This window comes from Manacus candei, unplaced genomic scaffold (assembly GCF_025592945.1).
Source record: "Manacus candei isolate 608988 ecotype Guabito, Panama unplaced genomic scaffold, ASM2559294v1 h1tg000116l, whole genome shotgun sequence".
Taxonomy (NCBI): domain Eukaryota; kingdom Metazoa; phylum Chordata; class Aves; order Passeriformes; family Pipridae; genus Manacus; species Manacus candei.
The window spans coordinates 138,900-158,516 of NW_026138164.1; the positions used below are offsets into that span (position 1 = coordinate 138,900).

Sequence of the window (19,617 nt, forward strand, 5' to 3'; positions counted from 1 at the left end):
ACAGACGGACAGACGGACGGAGCCGCGGGGCTGTGCCGGTGTCCCCCCGGGGTGGAGAGGGACAAAAGCGGGAGAGAAACGCGCCGATTCAGACAAATGCAGGGGCTCCGGAGTGCTGGGGGCGCGCCGGGGTGTCCCCCCCGGGGGTGTCCCCGCACCCCGGCTGGTTTGGGACCCCCCTGCCCCCCTCGGGGGGGGTCCGTCCCCCCTCGGTGGCCGCGGTGCCCCGAGCGGGGAGCGGAGGTTCCGCGCCCGGCGGTGCTGGCCCTGCCTCCTCCTCCTCCTCCTCCTCCTCCTCCTCCTCCCGCTCCCACATCTGCAGCTGGAATTGCAATTTGAGGCGCTGGCTGGGCCGGGACTGCGAGTGGGAGGAAGCGGGAGCGCGGGGGGCTGCGGGGGCCCGGGCGGGGACGGAGCCGCCACCCCGCGGGCAGGACGGGGACGGAGCCACCACCCCGCGGGCACAGCCGGCCCGGGACGGCGGCGGCTGCGCCGAGGGGTCCCCGGCCCGTGTCCCCCCTCCCGTAGCGGTAAGCGGGGGGGTTGGAGGGAGCGGGGGGCAGCGAGGGGATCAGGGGATCGGCCTCGTCCCTTGCTCGAGGTGAGGGTGACACCTCCCCTGGGGGCTCTGCCCGGTTTGGGGACACTGGGGAGCGAGCACAGAGGTGCTGGGGGGTGCCAGGACTCCCGGCCCTGCCCCCGGTGGGGATGGGGGCTGTGGGCACGGGTGGCGGTGGGGATGGACGCTCCCAGTGGGGTCTGTCCCCTGCCCCCCGTCCCCTGTCCTGGGGGACACTGTTGTGACCCTCGGGGACACCGCAGGGACAGCACCGGGACGTGCCAGCGCCGTGCAGGGGCTGGGTCAGCCCGTGCCAGGGACAGCCCGTGCCAGGGACAGCCGGTGGCTCCCGTGTCCCAGCCGTGCAGAGAGGACGGGGAAGGATCCCCCATACTCCACGGAACCCCAAGAGCTCTACCCGGAGCGTTTGGGGGCTCCCCAGCCACACAGCCGAGCTCAGCCCTGGCACAGGAGGGACGAGGGACGTGGGGACAGACACCTCCCCCGGCTCCCACAGCCCTGGATCGGAGCCCCACAGCCCCCCCGAGGGCCCCAGCCCCGGGGGACACCCCCAGGTGTGGGGACACCCCGACTGCGGGGACACCCCGAGTGTGGGGGCACCGTGCCCAGCAATCCCGTGCCGTGCTCAGCTGTGCCAAGGCCCCGGTGCCACAGCCCCGCTGTCATTCCCGGCCCCACCACCCTGTTCCCTTCCCAAACTTGTTTCCTCTCCCCGTTTCCTCCACAGGCGGAAATGGTGGAAAGTCCTCCGGATTGCTGCTCCTGCACAAGCTGCCGCAGGGGGGTCGGGATCTCCCAGGGATCCTGGCCCTGGGGGCACTGCAGGGACCCCCAGGGCTGGGGGTTCGGACCTGTGTCCCCCGGGGGTGACACCAGCGTGGTCACTGCCCGGGGCCAGCGTGGGGCCAGCGCTGGGGACACCGGGGCTGGTGTGTGCGCGGGGAGGGGGGTCCACCTGTGCCCACCCACCGGGGCCAGCCCTGGTTTGCCGGGTGGAGGATTTGGGCCACTGGAGCCTGAGGGGCTGCACAGGGTTGGGACCGACCCCCCGGGCCCCCCCCCGGCCACGGAGGGACAGGGGACAGGACCAAGAGCCACCGAGGGCTGGAGAGTCCCTCGGGCTCGGGCTGATGGCCCCGTCTGTCCGTGGGACGGGGGAGCTCCACCCCCGGGGATGGGGACCCGGGGACACCCCTGCACAGCCCCCATGGGGGGGAGGGGACACCCCCGGGGTCACCCCCCGACCCAGGCCTGAGGGGGTCCAAGCCCCAGGCAGCGTTTCTGCCGGAGGGGACCCAAATCCCAGCGCTGGGGGCCGATCCCTGGAGCGGGTCCTTGTGGGACAACATCCTGGAAAGCCCCATCTAAGTGGAGAAGCCCCTGTGACAGTGCCAGCCTGCCAGGACCCCCCTCCATGCCCTGCCAGGACCCCCCTCCATGCCCTACCAAGCCCCCCAGCCCCCTGTTCCCCTCCGTGCTCTGCCCCTCAGCCCCTGCTGCTCCCACCCCGGGGTACCCGGAGCCAAACCCCCCATTCCAGGGAAAACTCCCCACCCGGCCCTTTCATCCTGAGGCTTTTTTGGGGGCTGGAGGCTGCCCGGAGCAGGCGGGAGGGGGGCAGCGCGGGGGGGGCTTTGGCTCAGGGCGAGGCCTCTCCCGATGAGCTCAGCCCTGTCCCGAGCCCGCGGGATGGGAGCGGGATCAGAGCGGGATGGGAGAGAGATCCGAGGGGGATCAGAGCGGGATGGGAGAGAGATCCGAGGGCGATAAGAGCGGGATGAGAGCGGCTGGAGGGGGGCAAGGAGCCCCGGAGGTGCTGGGATGCCCTGGCCTCGGGCAGAGAGCCGGGAGCCGGGTGATTATCCCGGGAAGCAGCTTTGGAGCTGCTCGGCTGGATGAGCCGGGATCCCTTTGGCCGTTCCTGCTCCTCAGCCAGCGCTTCCAGCGAGACAACAAGTCTAAATGTTTCCTAAATAACCCCAAAAATAACCTCGTGGAGCCTAAAAATGTGCTGGAGCAGCACTTTGCACACATCTGTATCTCGCACAGCTGTGTCCCACACATCTGTATCCCGCACATCTGTATCCTTCATATCTGTATCCCTCATATCTGTATCCCACACATCTGCCTGACCTGCCCCACGAGAGGAGCCCGGTTCCTGCTCCCAGGGTGGCCGTGGCAGGCAGTGACACCCCGACCGGTGCCAACTGTCCCCCCACCCTCCCACAGCCCACCGGGACCTGGGTTTTGGGGTCCTGGGAAGGGTTGGCCCCGTCCCTGGTGGGTTTTTGAGGGGGCGTCGAGTCTGTGCTCCCCCAGCCCCGCTCGGAGGGGCCGCCGCGGGCCCCCCCGGTGCCGAGGGGACCCCCGTCCCCCGTCCCACTGTCGGTGCTCTCTTGCAGGCGGGAGCGCGGCGATGGCGATGCTGCTGCAGCCCGGGATGCAGAGCCTGCGGATGGGTAAGGAGGAGCCCGGGGGGGGGTCCTGGCTGGGCTGGCGCGGCGTGGGGGGTCCCCCGGCTCCCCAGACGAGCTCGGGGTCCCTCCCACACTCGGGTGTCCCCCCGAGCCGCCCCCTCGGCAGCCCCCGAGCCGCTCCCGCGCCGGGGTAACCAGAACCAGCTGCGGGAGGAAACCTGATCCCGGCATCCCAACCCCGGGAGCCGCCGGAGCGCGGAGGCCGCGGCAGGAATTACCCCCCTGCGGGGTCCCCCAGCCCCCCGGACCTCGGCCCTCCCCCCCCAGGAACGATCCTTCGTGTTCAGGGCTCCAGGACCCCCGGGGGGGTCACTGCTCCCCCCCCTCACGCCCCTTCCCCGCGGGGCTCTGCCGCACGAGGAGACACCGGAGAGACATCCCGGTTTGTCCGGGATCAAATATTCATGGCACAGGCGCGGGAGACAGGGAAAGGCACTCTCGGAGCAGGTGTAAGGGACGGGAGACATGTCACGGGGGATAGCGGAGCCCCCCCGGCCCAAATCCCGGGGGGGGGACGCGGCAATCCCTGTCCCCGACTCCGCGGTGTGCCGCTGCCTCGGCTCTTCCCCGGACACGGGATCCCGGAAAGTCAGGATCAGCCCGAGCCCAACCCCACGGCGGCTGCTCTTGGGGGGTCCTGGCGCACCCCCTCTGCAGAGCCCGGGGCTCCCGAGCTGCCAGAGGGATTTAAGGAGCTGCCCTGGGGCGTCCTGGTGCAAACTGGTGGCACTGGGAGGGGGGGTGGGTTTGTCTGGACACCCTCCGGCAAAGGAGATGGAGTTTTGTGCTTCAAAGGAAAGACCCAGGAGCCTCCTCTGTTCCCAAATCCCTCCAGAGTCCGGCTGTGGGTGGGGGTTGCTCATCCCGGCTGTGGGTGGGGGTTGCTCATCCCGGCTCCCACGGTCGGATCCCAGCGGGATCCTGGCTGGAGGGGCAGTCCCAAAGTGCCCGTGGGGTGGATGGTCCCTCCATCTCCCCTGTGCCCCATTCCCACCACACCCCATCCAGAGCCGGCCAGTCCCTCGGGAAAGGTGATCCCGCTCCCGCAGCTCCACCAGCCCCTTCCCGGCCGCCCCCTCCAGCTGGAGCCTGTCCGGCCCTGCCGTGGGCAGTGATTAGTGCCGGCTGTTAATTGGATCCCTGTGCCCCGGGGAGCGTGGGCAGGATGGCCCCGGGGCTCCCCCCGTCCTGGCACTGGGGTGCGTGGGGGTCCCCAGGCTGGAATTCTGCTGCCGGAGCAGCCGGGGGGTCACTGAGGGGACAGGGGGGCTCCAGGGGGAGGGAGAAGAGGAGGCAACAGGAGCCTGTGCCCAACACCTCAGGGATCCCTGGAGAGAGCAGGAGCCCCCTGAGCCCCCCACAGAGGCTGAACCCCCAAATCTTGGCATCGCAGCAGCTTCCAGGGTCTCCAGCAAACTGGGGTGTTCTGGGGCTCTGTGGACTTAGAACAGACACTCAGCACCTCGTGGTGGCTCTTTCCCAGTTTTCCCCCATTCCCACCGGACACAAACCTTCCAGCTGCTTGCCCAGAGCAGCTTCCCCATCCCTGGGGGTGCCCAAGGCCGGGTTGGACGGGGCTTGGAGCAATGTGGGATGGTGGGAGGTGTCCCTGCCTGCGGTGGGGTGGAACGAGGTGACCCGTGAGGGTTCCTCTCAGCTCCAACCACCCCACAATTCCATGACTCTGTGACCCTCACGTTTCCCTCCCACCTTTGTGGCTCACCCAGGGAGTCTCCGGGGTCAGTGGGGATGAGCTGGGATTGCAGGACCCCGGAATTATTTTCCCCAGCAGGGGAAGAGGCCGAGGGTCTCCCCCGTGTGCTGGTTTTACCCCCCCGGTGACGGAGATGTTGAACCCGTGTCTGCTCACCCGGCCCTGCCCTCTCCGGGAGCTGATCCCTCATCAACAATCATTAACAATATTAGTAACTAACCCTGCTAATTACCTGGTGCTGATAAGACCCTCACACGGGGGTCACAGGGTGTGGGACCCCCCCCCCCCCGCAGTGACTGCGCCCCCTCAGCCCAGGGGGTGACTCCACCATGGTCCTCACCCCGGGGAAGGGTCTTTGGGGGGCTCTGGGGTCCCTTCCCACCCCAAAGTGCCCCGTCTGTGTCCCCAGGAGCCAACGGCGAGCGCTGCCCGACGCCCACCCCCCCCGGCACGCCCGGGACCCCCCACGAGAGCTGCAGCATCGCCCCCCTGACGCCCTCCCAGTCACCCGTGAGTCACTGGGAACCAGCACGGCTGGGGGGCACAGCAGGGGCACCGGGGGGGCACAGCAGGGACACCGGGGGGGCACAGCAGGGACACTGGGGGGGCACAGCAGGGACACCGGGGGGGCACAGTAGGGGCACTGGGGGGGCACAGCAGGGACACCGGGGGGGGCACAGCAGGGGCACCAGGGGGGCACAGCAGGGCCATTGGGGTCCCAGTAGGGCCATTGTACAGTCCCCAATGGGGTAGTTGTGGGGTTCCCGGTAAGGTGGTTGTGGCTTCCCAGTATGGCCATTGTGGGGTTCCCAGTAACACCGTTCTGGGGTCTCCAGTAAGGTCGTTGTGTTGCCCCAGTAAGGCAATTGTGGGATCCTCAGTAAGGACATTGTGGGACTCCCAGTAACGCTGCTGAAGTCCCCAGTAAGGCAGTTTTGGGGGTTTCCAGTAAGGCCATTGTGGAGCCCCTAGTAAGGCTGTTGTGGGGTCCCAGTAAGGCAGTTGTGGGGTCCCAGTAAGGCAGTTGTGGGGTTCCAGTGAGGCAGCTGTGGGGTCCCCAGTAAGGCAGTTGTGGGGTCCCCAGTAAGACCATTGTGGGGTCCCCAGTAAGGCAGTTGTGGGGTCCCAGTAAGGCAGTTGTGGGGTCCCCAGTAAGGCAGTTGTGGGGTTCCAGTGAGGCAGTTGTGGGGTCCCCAGTAAGGCAGTTGTGGGGTCCCCAGTAAGGCAGTTGTGGGGTCCCCAGTAAGACCATTGTGGGGTCCCCAGTAAGGCAGTTGTGGGGTCCCAGTGAGGCTGTTGTGGGGTCCCCAGTAAGGCAGCTGTGGGGTCCCGGGGGGCTGCCAGGGTCTGTGTCCCTGTCCTTGCCCCCCGATCCTCCCCTGGCCGCTGCTCCCCCCCCCCCCCAGTCTGGCCACCCTCACCCCCCAGTACCACAGGCCGGGCCAGTCCCTCTCCAGGCCCCTTGTCCGTGGGATTTCGGGGATGGAGGGGTTTTCCAGCTCGGGATCAGTGTCAGCACAGAGCCGCTGCCCCCAGGCCGCTCCTGCCCGGGGTGGGAGGGCACGTTCCCGTTCCTATCGGATCCTCCCTGCACATTCCTGCGGCAGCCGCCCCCCTGATCCCGCTTTTCCAGGGCCGGCTCGCGGCCGCACTCAGCAAATCCCGGGCATTAAATGTTAACGAGGGCTTTTAGCTTCCCGTGTCTGCCGCGCGCGGAGCTGACACGGATCCGGCGCCTGTCACATCCACACGGATCCTCCGGGACGTGCCGGGCGGGAGGGACGGGCACGGAGTGGGGACGGGGAATCCGGCTGGGGGAGCAGCGGCGGGGACCCCACAAAACACCCGGGACGGGAAGGGTTTGGGTGGGGTGACCCCTGGGGACAATTGGGGCAAAGTGCCTTGGAGTGAGATGGGGCACAGGGAAGGTTTTGGGTTTAAGTGACTCTTGGGGGTGGCTGGGACAGGGTCCCTTGGAGTGAGATGGGGCACAGAGAAGGTTTTGAGTTGGGAGACCCTTGGGGACAGCTGGGACAAGGAGTGAGATGGGGGAAAGGGGAGGTTTTGGGTTGGGAGACCCTTGGGGACACCTGGGACAAAGTTCCTTGGGATGAGATGGGGCATAGGGAAGGTTTTGGGCTTAAGTGACCCTTGGGGATGGCTGGGACAGGGTCCCTTGGAGTGAGATGGGATACAGGGAAGGTTTTGGGTTTAAGTGACCCTTGGGAACAGCTGGGACAAAGTTCCTTGGGATGAGATGGGGAGCAGGGAAGGGTTTGGGTTGGGAGACCCTTGGGGATAATTGGGACAGGGTCCCTTGGAGTGAGATGGGGCACAGGGAAGGTTTTGGGTTTAGGTGACCCTTGGGGATGGCTGGGACAGGGTTCCTTGGGATGAGATGGGGCACAGGGAAGGTTTTGGGTGGGGTGACCCTTGGGGACAGCTGGGACAAAGTTCCTTGGAGTGAGATGGGGAGCAGGGAAGGTTTTGGGTTTAGGTGACCCTTGGGGATGGCTGGGACAGGGTCCCTTGGAGTGAGATGGGATACAGGGAAGGTTTTGGGTTTAAGTGACCCTTGGGGACAGCTGGGACAAAGTTCCTTGGAGTGAGATGGGGAGCAGGGAAGGTTTTGGGTTTAGGTGACCCTTGGGGATGGCTGGGACAGGGTTCCTTGGAATGAGATGGGGCACAGGGAAGGTTTTGGGTGGGGTGACCCTTGGGGACAGCTGGGACAAAGTTCCTTGGAGTGAGATGGGGAGCAGGGAAGGTTTTGGGTTGGGAGACCCTTGGGGATAATTGGGACAAAGTTCCTTGGAGTGAGATGGGGAGCAGGGAAGGTTTTGGGTTGGGAGACCCTTGGGGATAATTGGGACAGGGTCCCTTGGAGTGAGATGGGGCACAGGGAAGGTTTTGGGCAAGCTCAGCTCAGATTTCGGGGCTCAGGTGAGGAGGGCTCAGCACCACGACAAAAGCAGGGAGGCAGGTCCCCTGGGCTGTGGGAACCCCTCCCTCTCAGGGGCTGCCCAAATCCCTGGGTCCCCTTGGAGCCAGCCCAGGCACGGACCCGGGAGCCCCTTTTCCCAGTGCCGTGGAGCTGGGTGGGAGGGGGAATTCCCGGGGGTTGAGGGAACCAGGGAACCCCCGAACCCCGCAGCCATCTCAGCGCCCGCGGGCTCCATCCCGGCAAAACAAGCCCCTCCCCGGGGTTTTCCCCCCTCTCCCGGGATCAGACAGCCCCGGGGGGGTGCTGCAGCCCGGCCCTGACGCTGTCCCTGCCCCGCAGAGGAGCGAGGCCCGTTCCCAGCAGGGCCCCTCCTTCGCCGTGGTCGTGGCCATCGACTTCGGCACCACGTCGAGCGGCTACGCCTTCAGCTTCACCAGCGACCCCGAGGCCATCCACATGATGAGGTGAGGGGCTGCCAGAGCCCCCGTGCTGCTCCCGGCGCTGCCAAAGGGCTCCTTTTGCCCCCAGATGGGTGGAATTGGGGTTGCTGGGGTGGGAAATCCATGGGAGGTCGACGACGCTGCCGGGCAGCGACAGGGAGAGGCTGCTGTGGAAGGAGGATGCTCCGAGGGCTGGAGCCCCTCTGCCCTGGAGCCAGGCTGGGAGAGCTGGGAATGTCCAGCCTGGAGAAGAGGATTCTCCAGGGAGAACTGAAAGCCCCTTCCAGGGCCTGAAGGGGCTCCAGGAGAGCTGGAGAGGGACTGGGGACAAGGGATGGAGGGACAGCACACAGGGAATGGCTTCCCACTGGAAAAAGGATGGGTGGGATATTGGGAAGAAGTTCTTGCCTGTGAGGGTGGGGAGGCCCTGGAATGAATTTCCCAGAGAAGCTGTGGCTGCCCCATCCCTTGGAGTGTCCAAGGACGAGGCTTGGAGCAGCCTGGGCTAGTGGGAGGTGTCCCTGCCCATGGCAGGGCGTGGCACTGGGTGGGCTTTGAGGTCCCTCCCAACCCAAACCAGTGTGGAATTCTATGGAATTCCTCCCAGGGAGCAGGAGGAGGGAGCAATACCCACCCCTTCCCTCCCTTCTCTGTCCCTCTGAGGCGCTCGAGGTCACGCCCGTATAAACAAACCAAACCCTCCAGGACCTCCCTGACCCGGCGGTTCATCTGCTCCGGCTCCTCTTTGCAGGAAATGGGAAGGGGGGGACCCGGGGGTGGCCAACCAGAAGACCCCCACCAGCCTGCTGCTGACCCCCGAGGGCGCCTTCCACAGCTTCGGCTACACCGCCCGCGACACCTACCACGACCTGGACCCCGAGGAGGCCCGCGAGTGGCTCTACTTCGAGAAGTTCAAGATGAAGATCCACAGCACCAGCGTGAGTCCCTGCTCCCACCCCACCTCCCTCGGGGTCCCCCTGGCCGGGATGGGGGTTTTAATATCAGTAAAATCCCCCTTTCAGCCCATTTCAGGGCGTGATGTTGTGACTCCCCCATGGAGGGGGGATGTGGCCACACGAAGGTGCTCCGGCTGCTCCAGGGAATGGGCACCTTCCCGAGGTTTGCTGATGCACTCGGCCACCTCCCAGCACCCCGTGTGATCCCTGTGCTCCTCCCGGCAGGATCTGACCATGAAAACCGAGCTGGAGGCCGTCAACGGGAAGAAGATGCCGGCGCTGGAGGTGTTCGCCCACGCCCTGCGCTTCTTCAAGCAGCACGCGGTGCAGGTGGGCACCGGGCAGGGCTGGACGGGGCTGGGGGCAGCCTGGGAGAGTGGGAGGAGTCCCTGCCCGGGGCAGGGGGTGGCACTGGGTGGGATTTAAGGTCCTTTCCAACCCAAACCTTTCCGGGATTCTGGAGCCAGGCTGGGAGAGCTGGGGGGGTTCCCCTGGAGAAGAGAAGGCTCCAGGGAGAGCTGAGAGCCCCTGGCAGGGCCTGAAGGGGCTCCAGGAGAGCTGGAGAGGGACTGGGGACAAGGGAGGGAGGGACAGCACACAGGGAATGGCTTCCCACTGCCAGAGGTCAGGGATAGATGGGATTTTGGGAAGGAATTCCTGGCTGTGAGGGTGGGCAGGCCCTGTCCCAGGTTGGGCAGAGAAGCTGTGGCTGCCCCTGGATCCCTGGGAGTGTCCAAGGCCAGGTTGGAGCAGCCTGGGCTAGTGGAAGGTGTCCCTGCCCATGGGAGGTGTCCCTGCCCGTGGCAGGATCGATGAGCTCTCAGGTCCCTCCCAACCCCACCCACTCCATGATTCCCATGAGCCCCCCCAGCTGGGGCTGACCCGCCCCTGTCCCGGCAGGAGCTGCAGGAGCAGTGCCCGGCGCTGCCCGAGCGCGGTGCCATCCGCTGGGTGCTCACCGTGCCCGCCATCTGGAAGCAGCCGGCCAAGCAGTTCATGCGGGAGGCGGCCTACGAGGTGGGACGGTGGGAGGGGGCCCTGCCTGTGGCTGGGGGGGAAGAGGGATGGGATTCGAGGTCCCTTTCAACCCAACCCAACCCCAAAGCTGTTGGCTGGTTGGGTGGTTGGGTGGTTTGTTGGGTGGGTGGTTGAGTGGTTCGGTGGGTGGGTGGGTGGTTGTTTGGTTGGTTTGGTGGGTGGTTGGTTGGGTGGATGGTTGGTTGGGTGGGTGGGTGGTTTGGTGCTCAGGTCATTGGTTGGGTGGTTGTTTGGTGGCTGGGTGGGTGGTTTGGTGGTTGGTGGGTGGTTTGGTGGTTGGTGGGTGGTTTGGTGCTCAGGTCATTGGTTGGGTAATTGTTTGGTGGCTGGGTGGGTGGTTGGTTGAGTGGGTGATTGGTTTGGTGGTCAGGTTGTTGGTTGGGTGGTTGTTTGGTGGTTGGGTGGGCATTTGGTTGGGTGTTTGGTTGGATTGGTGGTTGGTTGGTTGGATGGGTGGTTGTTTGGGTGGTTGGATGGTTGGGTGGGTGGGTGGTTTGGTGCTCAGGTTGTTGGGTGGGTGGTTGTTCGGTGGCTGGGTGGGTGTTTGGTTGGGTGGGTGGTTGGGTTGGTGCTCAGGTCATTGGTTGGGTGGTTGTTTGGGTGGTTGGTTGTTTGGGTGGTTGTTTGGGTGGGTGGTTGGTTGGGTGGTTGGTTGGTTGGGTGGTTGTTCAGTGGCTGGGTGGGTGGTTGTTTGGTGCTCAGGTCATTGGTTGGGTGGTTGTTTGGTGGGTGGTTGGCTGGGTGGGTGGTTGGTTTGGAGCTCAGGCTGTTTGGTTGGGTGGTTGTTTGGTGTGGTTGTGTGTTTGTGTGGTTGTTTGGTGTGGTTGTTTGGTTGGTGGTTGGTTGGTGTGATTGGTTGGTGGTTGTTTGGTGTGGTTGCTGGAGCAGTTGTCCGGCTGAGTGGTCAGTGACCATTGGCGTGGCTGCCGCGCGGTTCGTTGGTGCTCCAGCATTCCCCCATTCCCGAGCTGGGTGTGCCCGGGGTGGGAGCTCCCCAGTGCCCCTTCCCTGACCCGCCGTGTCCCCAGGCCGGGCTGGTGTCCCTGGGGCCGTGCCCTGGGAGCCCCCCGTGCCCCTGCCCTGACCTGCCGTGTCCCCAGGCCGGGCTGGTGTCCCCGGAGGAGCCGGAGCAGCTCCTGATCGCGCTGGAGCCCGAGGCCGCCTCCATCTACTGCCGCAAGCTGCGGCTGCACCAGCTCGTCGAGCTGAGCTGCCGCCCCCCCAGCAACGGCCTGGAGGCCCCCCACATCGACTCCAGCTTCAGGCAGGGTGAGCGGGCAGGGCCCCGGGGCTGGGGGACCAGGGGGGAGCAGGCAGGGACCCGGGGAGCAGGCAGGGATGCAGGGAGCAGGCAGGGACTGGGGAGCAGGCAGGGATGTGGGGAGCAGGCAGGGTTGCAGGGATCAGGCATCTGGGGAGCAGGCAGGGACCCGGGGAGCAGGCAGGAATGCAGGGAGCAGGCAGGGATACAGGGAGCAGGCAGGGACCTGGGGATCAGGCAGGGATACAGGGAGCAGGCAGGGATACAGGGAGCAGGCAGGGACCTGGGGAGCAGGCAGGGATGCAGGGAGCAGGCAGGGATGCAGCCCTACATTCCAGGTCTGGATGCTCCATCTGCTGCCACAGTCGGGGAAGTCCCCAGAGACCCCAATCCCCAGAGACCCCCCATCCCCAAAGACCCCCATCATCAGAGACCCCCTGTCCCCAGAGACCCCCTGTCCTCTCTGGGATCCAGATCCTCACCAGGGTCTGAGTCCTTCCCCATCCCTCTTTTCCGCTTTCCCATCTCCTCTTCCCCATCATTTCCTCTTTCCTGGTACTTTATCGAATTCCATCAAGATCCCAGCCCGGGGATTCCCTCCCACGGCATCACCCGGGCATGGGGTGAACCGAGGCCCGGAGGGGCAGGACCCCGTGCCCAGGGGGCATCTCCCCTCCCTGGCAGCCCCGGGAAGCCCCAGATTCCCTTTTCCCCTTCCCCCAATCCCCATGGCCGGGGCACACGTGAAGGCTTTCCCGGGAAGCCCCCAGGCCGTGTGTCCCCCCTGCCACCCTGGGCCACCTCCAGGGAATGTCCCCTCACGGATGGGAGCCTGGGGGGTCCCCTCACTCCAGTCCCAGAGCTGGGGCTTTACTGGGACAGCACCAGTTTGCCCAGTTGGGACCGGATGTGCCGTGGCCACAGCCTGGCCCCGGCCAGAGATTGGGGGTCCCGCCAGATTTCTGGTGCTGCCCCCGGGGCTGAGGGTTAAGCATTGGAATGCCGCGGCCATCCCGGCGTGCCAGAAATATCCCGGGACAAGGCCCCCTCCTGCGATGGGTCCCGGCCCTTCCGGGCGGCTTTGATGTCCCGGGACTGGGGCAGCGCAGGAAACCCCGCCCGGGCTGGGGGGGCCGGGGATGGCATCGCCCGGGGCACCCGGGTGGGCACGGTGGGATCCCGCGGGATGCCGGCAGGGCCCCGGGAAGGCTGGATGAGCCCCGGGAAGGCTGGATGAGCCCCGGGGTGGAGCTGGGCCGGGCGGGGTCCCGGCAGAGGGGAGCGGCCGCCGGTGCTCCCGGGACAGCCCCTCCCCGCGCCCTCCAGGGATCCCAGGGGAGGGGGAGGATCCCGGGAAGGGGGAGGATCCCGGGGTACGGGGGAGATCCCGGGGAAAGGGGGTGCTCCCGGGGTACGGGGGGGATCCCGGGGAAAGGGGGTGCTCCCGGGGTACGGGGGAGGATCCCGGGAAGGGGGGTGCTCCCGGGGTACGGGGGGGATCCCCGGGGTGCTCCCGGGGTACGGGGGAGGATCCTGGGAAGGGGGGTGATCCCGGGGAAGGGGGAAGGATCCCAGGGAAAGGGGGTGCTCCCGGAGTACGGGGGGGATCCCGGGAAGGGGGGTGCTCCCGGGGTACGGGGGGGAATCCCCGGGGCGCTGCCGGCCCCGCTGCCGACCCCCGGCTGTGTCCGCAGCCCGGGAGCAGCTCCGGCGGTCCCGGCACAGCCGCACGTTCCTGGTGGAGTCGGGCGTGGGGGAGCTGTGGTCGGAGATGCAGGCAGGTACGAGGGGACACCGGAGGGCCCCCCCCGGTGCTGCCCGACCCCGGGGTCACCCTGGGAGAGGGGATGAGGAGCTGGATGTCCCCTCTGTGTCACAGCCCCCCGCCAAACACCCGAGGGTGCCCCTGCCACGGGGGTGACACGGCTCAGGTGTGTCCCTTGACCCCCCCAGTGATGCCGGGAGGGCGGGGTCCCTCTGCCACCAGCCCAGCCCGGCCCCCCCAAACTCCTCCGGTTGTTTTTTTGGGGCGGGAAAACCACCCCCAACCCCACATATTCTGGTTAAAGCTGCGTTTTCCCGGGGAAGGCGCAGCCCCGCGTCCCGGGGGCCGCTCCCAGCCCAAGGGGGGGTGTTCCGGGGGGTCGTCCCCGGGGCTGGGGGGGGACCAGGACCCCCACCCGGCCCCTGTCCCCCCCCGCAGGTGACAGGTACGTGGTGGCGGACTGCGGCGGGGGGACGGTGGATCTGACCGTGCACCAGATCGAGAAGCCGCAGGGGACGCTGAAGGAGCTGTACAAAGCCTCGGGTGGGCCGCGGACCCCGAACCACACCCCAAAAACGCCCCCGGGACCCCCCGCCCGCCGCCGGGGGTCGTGGCCGGGGAGGTGGCACCATCCGGTGGCCACGGGGGGAACTGCAGGGGGGGACGGAGGGGACAGAGGGACGGGGGGACACGGGGGCACACGGGGGGGGACTGGGGGGACAGGGTGGGCTGGGAGGGGACAGAGGGAAGGGGGTAGATTAGGGGGAGAGGGTGGGACGGGAGGGGACAGAGGGAAGGGGGTGGATTTGGGGGGACAGGGTAGGGTGGGAGGGGACAGAGGGAAGGGAGGGATTGGGGGGACAGGGTGGGACAGAAGAGCTGGGCTGGGAGGGGAGGAAGTGGGACAGGAAAGCTGGATTGGGGGGTTCAGGTGGGACAGGAGATCTGGACTGGGGGGGTCAGATAGGTCAGGAGTGCTGGATTGGGGGGGTCAGGTGGGATGGGGGAGCTGGATTGGGGGGTTCAGGTGGGACAAGGCACTGGGTTATGGGGTGACAGGGGGACAGGGGGGCTGGGTTAGGGTTAGGGCTGGGAGGGGCTCAGGGTGACGGGGTCGAGTCGTGGGCAGGGGCTCCCCCATGTCCCTTCCCCCTGATCCCCTGGGCAGAGCCCCGGGGGCACGGGGGGTTGGGGGCCTGCCTGGAAAGGGCCCCAGGGTTTGCCTGGAAAGGGCTCCAGGGTTTGCCAGGTGGTGCTGGGGGGCTCTGGGGACGTGGGGATGGGCCACATGGGGACAGTGGGGACATGGGGACAGGGGGACAGGGGACAGTGGGGATATGGGGATGTGGGAGTGTCATGGGGACACGGGATGGGGGGATACAGGGGTGTGGGGGACATGGGGATGGAGGGGACCTGGGGATGGGGGTTCCATGGGGACATGGGGATGGGGGGATACGGGGATGTAGGGGACATGCTAATGGGGACATGGGGAGGGAGGGGACATGGGGATGGGGGTTCCATGGGGACAGGGGGACAGGGGACAGCGTGGATATGGGGATGTGGGAGTGTCATGGGGACGTGGAGATGGGGGGATATGGGGATGGGGGGACCTGGGGATGGAGGGGACCTGGGGATGGGGGTTTCACGGGGACATGGGGATGGGGGGATACAGGGATGTGGGGGACATGCTAAAGGGACATGGGGATGGAGGGGACATGGGGATGGGGGTTCTATGGGGACATGGAGATGGAGGGGACACGAGGATGGGGGTTCCATGGGGAAATGGGGATGGGTGACACGGGGATGGGGGTTCCATGGGGACGGGGTTCCATAGGGACATGGGGATGGAGGGGACATGGGGACAGGGGACTAAAGTGCCACTGCAATGTGAGTGTCACAGGGACGTGCTGGTGGCAGACACGGGGACAGGGGGGTGTAGGGCACGTGGGGGACATGGGGACACGGACATGGGCACATGGGTGCCCGGGGGCCATCCCCTGACCCGGCACCCCCCATCCCGTGTCCTCAGGGGGTCCCTACGGGGCCGTGGGGGTGGACCTGGCGTTCGAGAAGCTGCTGTGCCAGATTTTCGGGGAGGATTTCATCGGCACGTTCAAGGCGCGGCGCCCCGCCGCCTGGGTGGACCTGACCATCGCCTTCGAGGCGCGGAAACGCGCGGCCGCCCCGGCCCGCTCCAGCCCCCTCAACATCTCCCTGCCCTTCTCCTTCATCGACTTCTACCGCAAACACCGCGGGCACAACGTGGAGACCGCGCTGCGCAAGAGCAAGTGAGGGGGGAGAGGGGCGGAGGGGACTGGGGACACCCCCGGGAGCAGGAGGGCCTCGGGGACACTCCCGGGGGCAGGGAGGGGCTCGGGGACACCCCCGGGGGCAGGAGGGGGCTTGGGGACACCCCCGGGGGCAGGAGGGGCTTGGGGACACTCCTGGGGGCAGGGAGGGGCAGGAGGGGCTTGGGGACACCCCCGGGGACAGGGAGGGGCTTGGGGACACCCCCGGGGGCAGGAGGGGCTTGGGGACACCCCTGGGGGCAGGGAGGGGCAGGAGGGGATTGGAGACACCCCCAGGGGCAGGGAGGGGCAGGAGGGGCTTGGGGACACCCCCGGGGACAGGGAGGGGCAGGAGGGGCTTGGGGACACCCCCGGGGGCAGGAGGGGCTTGGGGACACCCCCAGGGGCACGGGGACAGGGAGGGGCACGAACTGGGGAGGGGGAAAGGAAAAGAGCGGGGGGCTGGGCTGGGGGGGCAACACGGGACAGGGGTCATGGACTGGGAGGGATAAGGTGGGACAGGGGTCATGGACTGGGGGGGATAAGGTGGGACAGGGACTCAGGTGGGACAGGGGTGGTGGGCTGGGGGGTCTCTGGTGGGACAGGGACTCGTGGGATGGAGTGCTGGGCTGGGGGACTTCAGGTGGGAGAGGGGGTCAGGCAGGACAGGGGTGCCGGGTTGGGGGTGACAGAGGGACAGGGGTGGTGGATTGGGGGGTGACAGAAGGACAGGGGTCCTGGCCAAGGGAGGACCAGGTGGGAGCCCCCAGCCCCCCTGTCCCTCCCCAGTGTGAACTTTGTGAAGTGGTCGTCGCAGGGGATGCTCCGGATGTCCCCGGAGGCCATGAACGAGCTCTTCCAGCCCACCATCACCCACATCATCCAGCACATCGGTGCGGCCCGGGGACCCCGCCCTGATCCTGGGACCCCGCCCTGATCCTGGGACCCCGCCCTGATCCTGGGACCCCCTCCGTCCCTGGGACCACCCTTGCCCTGGGATCCCCCCTATCCCTGGGAGCCCCCCATCCCTGGGACTCCTCCTATCCCTGGGACTCTCCCTGTCCCTGTGAGCCCTCCATCCCTGGAATCCCCCCCTGTCCCTGGGACCTCCCCCGTCACTGGGAGCCCTCCTGTCCTTGGGAACCCTTCTCTATGAGCCCTCCATCCCTAGGACCACCCCAATCCCTGAAACCTCTTCCATCCCTGGAACCCCCTTGCCCCTGTGACCCCCTTTTGTCCCTGGGACCCCCTGTCTCTGGGACCCCCTTCCATCCCTGGGACCTTCCCTGTCCCCATGAGGCCTCCATCCCTGGGACCCTCCCTGTCCCCCGAACCTCTCCCATCCCTGGGAAACCTCTCCCTCTCCCCTTGTCCCTGTGACCCCCTTTTGTCCCTGGGACCCCCTGTCTCAGGGACCCCCTCCCATCCCTGGGACCCCTTGTCTCTGGGAGCACCCCATCCCTGGGACCTTCCCTGTCCCCATGAGCCTTCCACCCCTGGGAGCTCCTCCATCCCTGGCACCTCTCCCATCCCTGGTAGCCCCCAATCCCTGGGACCCCCTCCCATCCCTGGGACCCTCCCTGTCCCCCGAACCTCTCCCATCCCTGGCAGCCCCCAATCCCCGGGACCCCACCACCCCCCAGCCCCCCCCAGGGCGGCCCCGAAGGCCCTGAGCTCCCAACCCCCTTCCCCGCAGACTCTCTGCTGAAGAAGCCGGAGGTGGAGGGCGTCAAGTTCCTGTTCCTGGTGGGGGGCTTCGCGGAGTCCCCGGTGCTGCAGCGGGCGGTGCAGGCGGCCTTCGGCGCCCGCTGCCGCCTCATCGTCCCGCAGGACGTGGGGCTCACCATCCTCAAGGGCGCCGTGCTCTTCGGGCTCGACCCCGGCGTGGTGCGGGTGCGGCGCTCGCCCCTCACCTACGGCGTGGGCGTCCTCAACAAGTTCGTGGAGGGGAAGCACCCGCGCGAGAAGCTGCTGGTCAAGGAGGGCCGCAACTGGTGCACCGACGTCTTCGAGAAGTTCGTGTCCGTGGACCAGTCGGTGGCGCTGGGGGAGGTGGTGCAGCGCAGCTACTGCCCCGCGCGGCCCGGCCAGCGCCGCACCCTCATCAACATCTACTGCAGCGCCCGCGACGACGTGCGCTACATCACCGACCCCGGCGTGCGCCACTGCGGCACCATCAGCCTCCAGCTCGACGGGGGGGACGGGGGGGACGGCGGGGACGGGGGGGACGCCGGCCCGGCGCGGGGCCGCAGGGAGATCCGGGCCAGCATGCAGTTCGGGGACACCGAGATCAAGGTCACCGCCGTGGACACCCGCACGGCGCGGACGGTGCGGGCCACCATCGACTTCCTGTCCAACTGAGGGACTGCCACCAACACCCCGGGACTGCCACCATCAACCAGGACCTGCCACCATCGACTGTCTGTCCAACTGAGACACCCCGGGACTGCCACCATTGACCTCCTGTCCAACTGAGACACCTGGGACTGCCACCATCCACCAGAACCTGTTACTATTGACCTCCTGTCCAACTGAGAGCCCTGGGACTGCCACCATCAACCAGGACCTGCCATCATCGACTGCCTGTCCAACTGAGACACTCAGGGACTGCCACCATCCACCAGGACCTGTCACCATTGACCTCCTGTCCAACTGACACCTGAGACCCCCAGGACAGACCCCACTTTCAACTTCCTCTCCAACAGAACCCCCCCCATCATCACGGGGACCCCCGGGACCATGAGGGCCAGCATGGACTTCCCCTCCACCTGAGACCCCCCAGGACCTGCCACCATCGATTTCCTCTTCAACTGAGGCCCCTCATTGCCGTGGGGACCCCTGGGACCTTCCACCCACTCCATCACTCCACCTGAACCCCCTCTCCCCAGGACCTGCCACCATCGACTTCCCCTCCAACTGAGACCCCCCAGGACCTGCCACCATCGATTTCCTCCCCAAATGAGACCCCCCCGTCACTGTGGGCACCCCGAGGATCTGCTGCCCACTTGGTCACTCCAACTGAGACCCCCCAGGCCCTGACCTGCTACCAACGATTTCCCTCCCAGCTGAGACCCCCAGGAGTGCCACCATCACCCTCCTCAGCTGAGACCCCCCAGAGCTGCCACCATCACCCTCCATCCCAGCTGAGACTCCCAGGAGCTGCCACCATCACCCTCCTGCCCAGCTGAGACCCTCAGGAGTGCCACCATCACCCTCCTCCTCAGCTGAGACCCCCCAGGAGCTGCCACCATCACCCTCCTGCCCAGCTGAGACCCCCGGGAGTGCCACCATCACCCTCCTCAACTGAGACCCCCCAGAGCTGCCGCCATCACCCTCCTGCCCAGCTGAGACCCCCCATAGCTGTGGGGACCCCGGGACCTCCCCAGCTGAGCCCCCCAGTCCCCGTGGGACACCCAGGACCTGCCTCCCCCTCTGGACCCCCCAGCCCCGCCCTGGGACCCCCCTGGGCACAAAGGGCCGGGCAGAGGGGACACTGATGGCCCCGGGCCCCCCTGGGCCCCCCTGCCCCGGGACACCCCAAAAGTGCTGCCGGGGAGCACAGCACTGAGACCCCCCTCCCAGTGGGGTCTGATGGGGGGCTGCACTCCAAGGGGGGCCCCCAAACACAGGTAAGGAGCACCATGGAGCCCCCAGGCCCCCCCTTGCTGTGTTTGTGTATATATATATATTACATGTCCCCCACACTCCCAGCCAGGACAGGGACAGTGACACGGGGGGGACATGGGCCCCCACCCTCCCCCAGCCCCCCTTTAACTGGAATCTGCCCCCCACCCCACCCAGGACTGTTTGGGATCATCCCTGGACACCCCTCCCCACACCCCAGGGAGCACAAACCACTGTCCCTGACCCCCCCCCAGCCTGGGGGTGTCCCCTGTCCCCCCACCCTGTGCTCCCAGGGGGGGTTAATGCAGGGGAACTGGGCTCCAGCCCCTTCCCAGGGGGATTTTATTATTTCCCAGGGTGGGATTTTGTACTTTGCCCCCCCCTCATGCATCCCCAGGCATGTAAGATAACTCTATATTTATATATATATATATATATATATATATATAGGCACATAAAGCCTCCTGTTGCTTCAGAAACTTCTCCTGGTCCTTGTACCACGAGGAGAAAAAGAGGGGGGGGGGGGGAAA

The 19,617-nt window shown here is 66.9% G+C and overlaps 1 protein-coding gene across 8 annotated transcripts; it reads left to right on the forward strand.

Moving 5' to 3' along the window:
• The first annotated feature begins 339 nt into the window (after window positions 1-339).
• HSPA12B (heat shock protein family A (Hsp70) member 12B) lies at window positions 340-19,610 on the forward strand. 8 transcript variants are annotated; one of them, XR_007900242.1, is made up of 16 exons: window positions 340-530; window positions 2,983-3,039; window positions 5,181-5,281; window positions 8,055-8,179; window positions 8,907-9,093; window positions 9,337-9,441; window positions 10,012-10,128; window positions 11,250-11,418; window positions 13,105-13,191; window positions 13,614-13,718; window positions 15,205-15,463; window positions 16,253-16,356; window positions 17,160-17,828; window positions 17,970-18,543; window positions 18,623-18,662; window positions 18,705-19,610. XR_007900242.1 is itself a non-coding variant. In XM_051770147.1 (14 exons), the coding sequence occupies exons 2-13, from the start codon at window positions 2,997-2,999 to the stop codon at window positions 17,822-17,824; spliced, it is 2,067 nt and encodes a 688-aa protein (XP_051626107.1). In that variant the 5' UTR covers window positions 340-530; window positions 2,983-2,996; the 3' UTR covers window positions 17,825-17,868; window positions 18,030-19,610. The 8 variants fall into 8 exon arrangements, 4 of the variants coding, with proteins under 4 accessions (XP_051626107.1, XP_051626108.1, XP_051626105.1 ...); XR_007900240.1 differs by having other exon boundaries at window positions 17,970-18,662; XR_007900239.1 differs by having other exon boundaries at window positions 18,623-19,610.
• The last annotated feature ends 7 nt before the right edge of the window (window positions 19,611-19,617 follow it).

Coding starts and splice junctions, on each gene's coding strand:
- HSPA12B (XM_051770147.1), top strand. CDS start 2,997: ATGGCGATGCTGCTGCAGCCCGGGATGCAGAGCCTGCGGATGG. Junction 9,094..9,336: donor TGAAGATCCACAGCACCAGC/GTGAGTCCCTGC, acceptor TCCTCCCGGCAG/GATCTGACCATGAAAACCGA. Junction 9,442..10,011: donor TCAAGCAGCACGCGGTGCAG/GTGGGCACCGGG, acceptor CTGTCCCGGCAG/GAGCTGCAGGAGCAGTGCCC.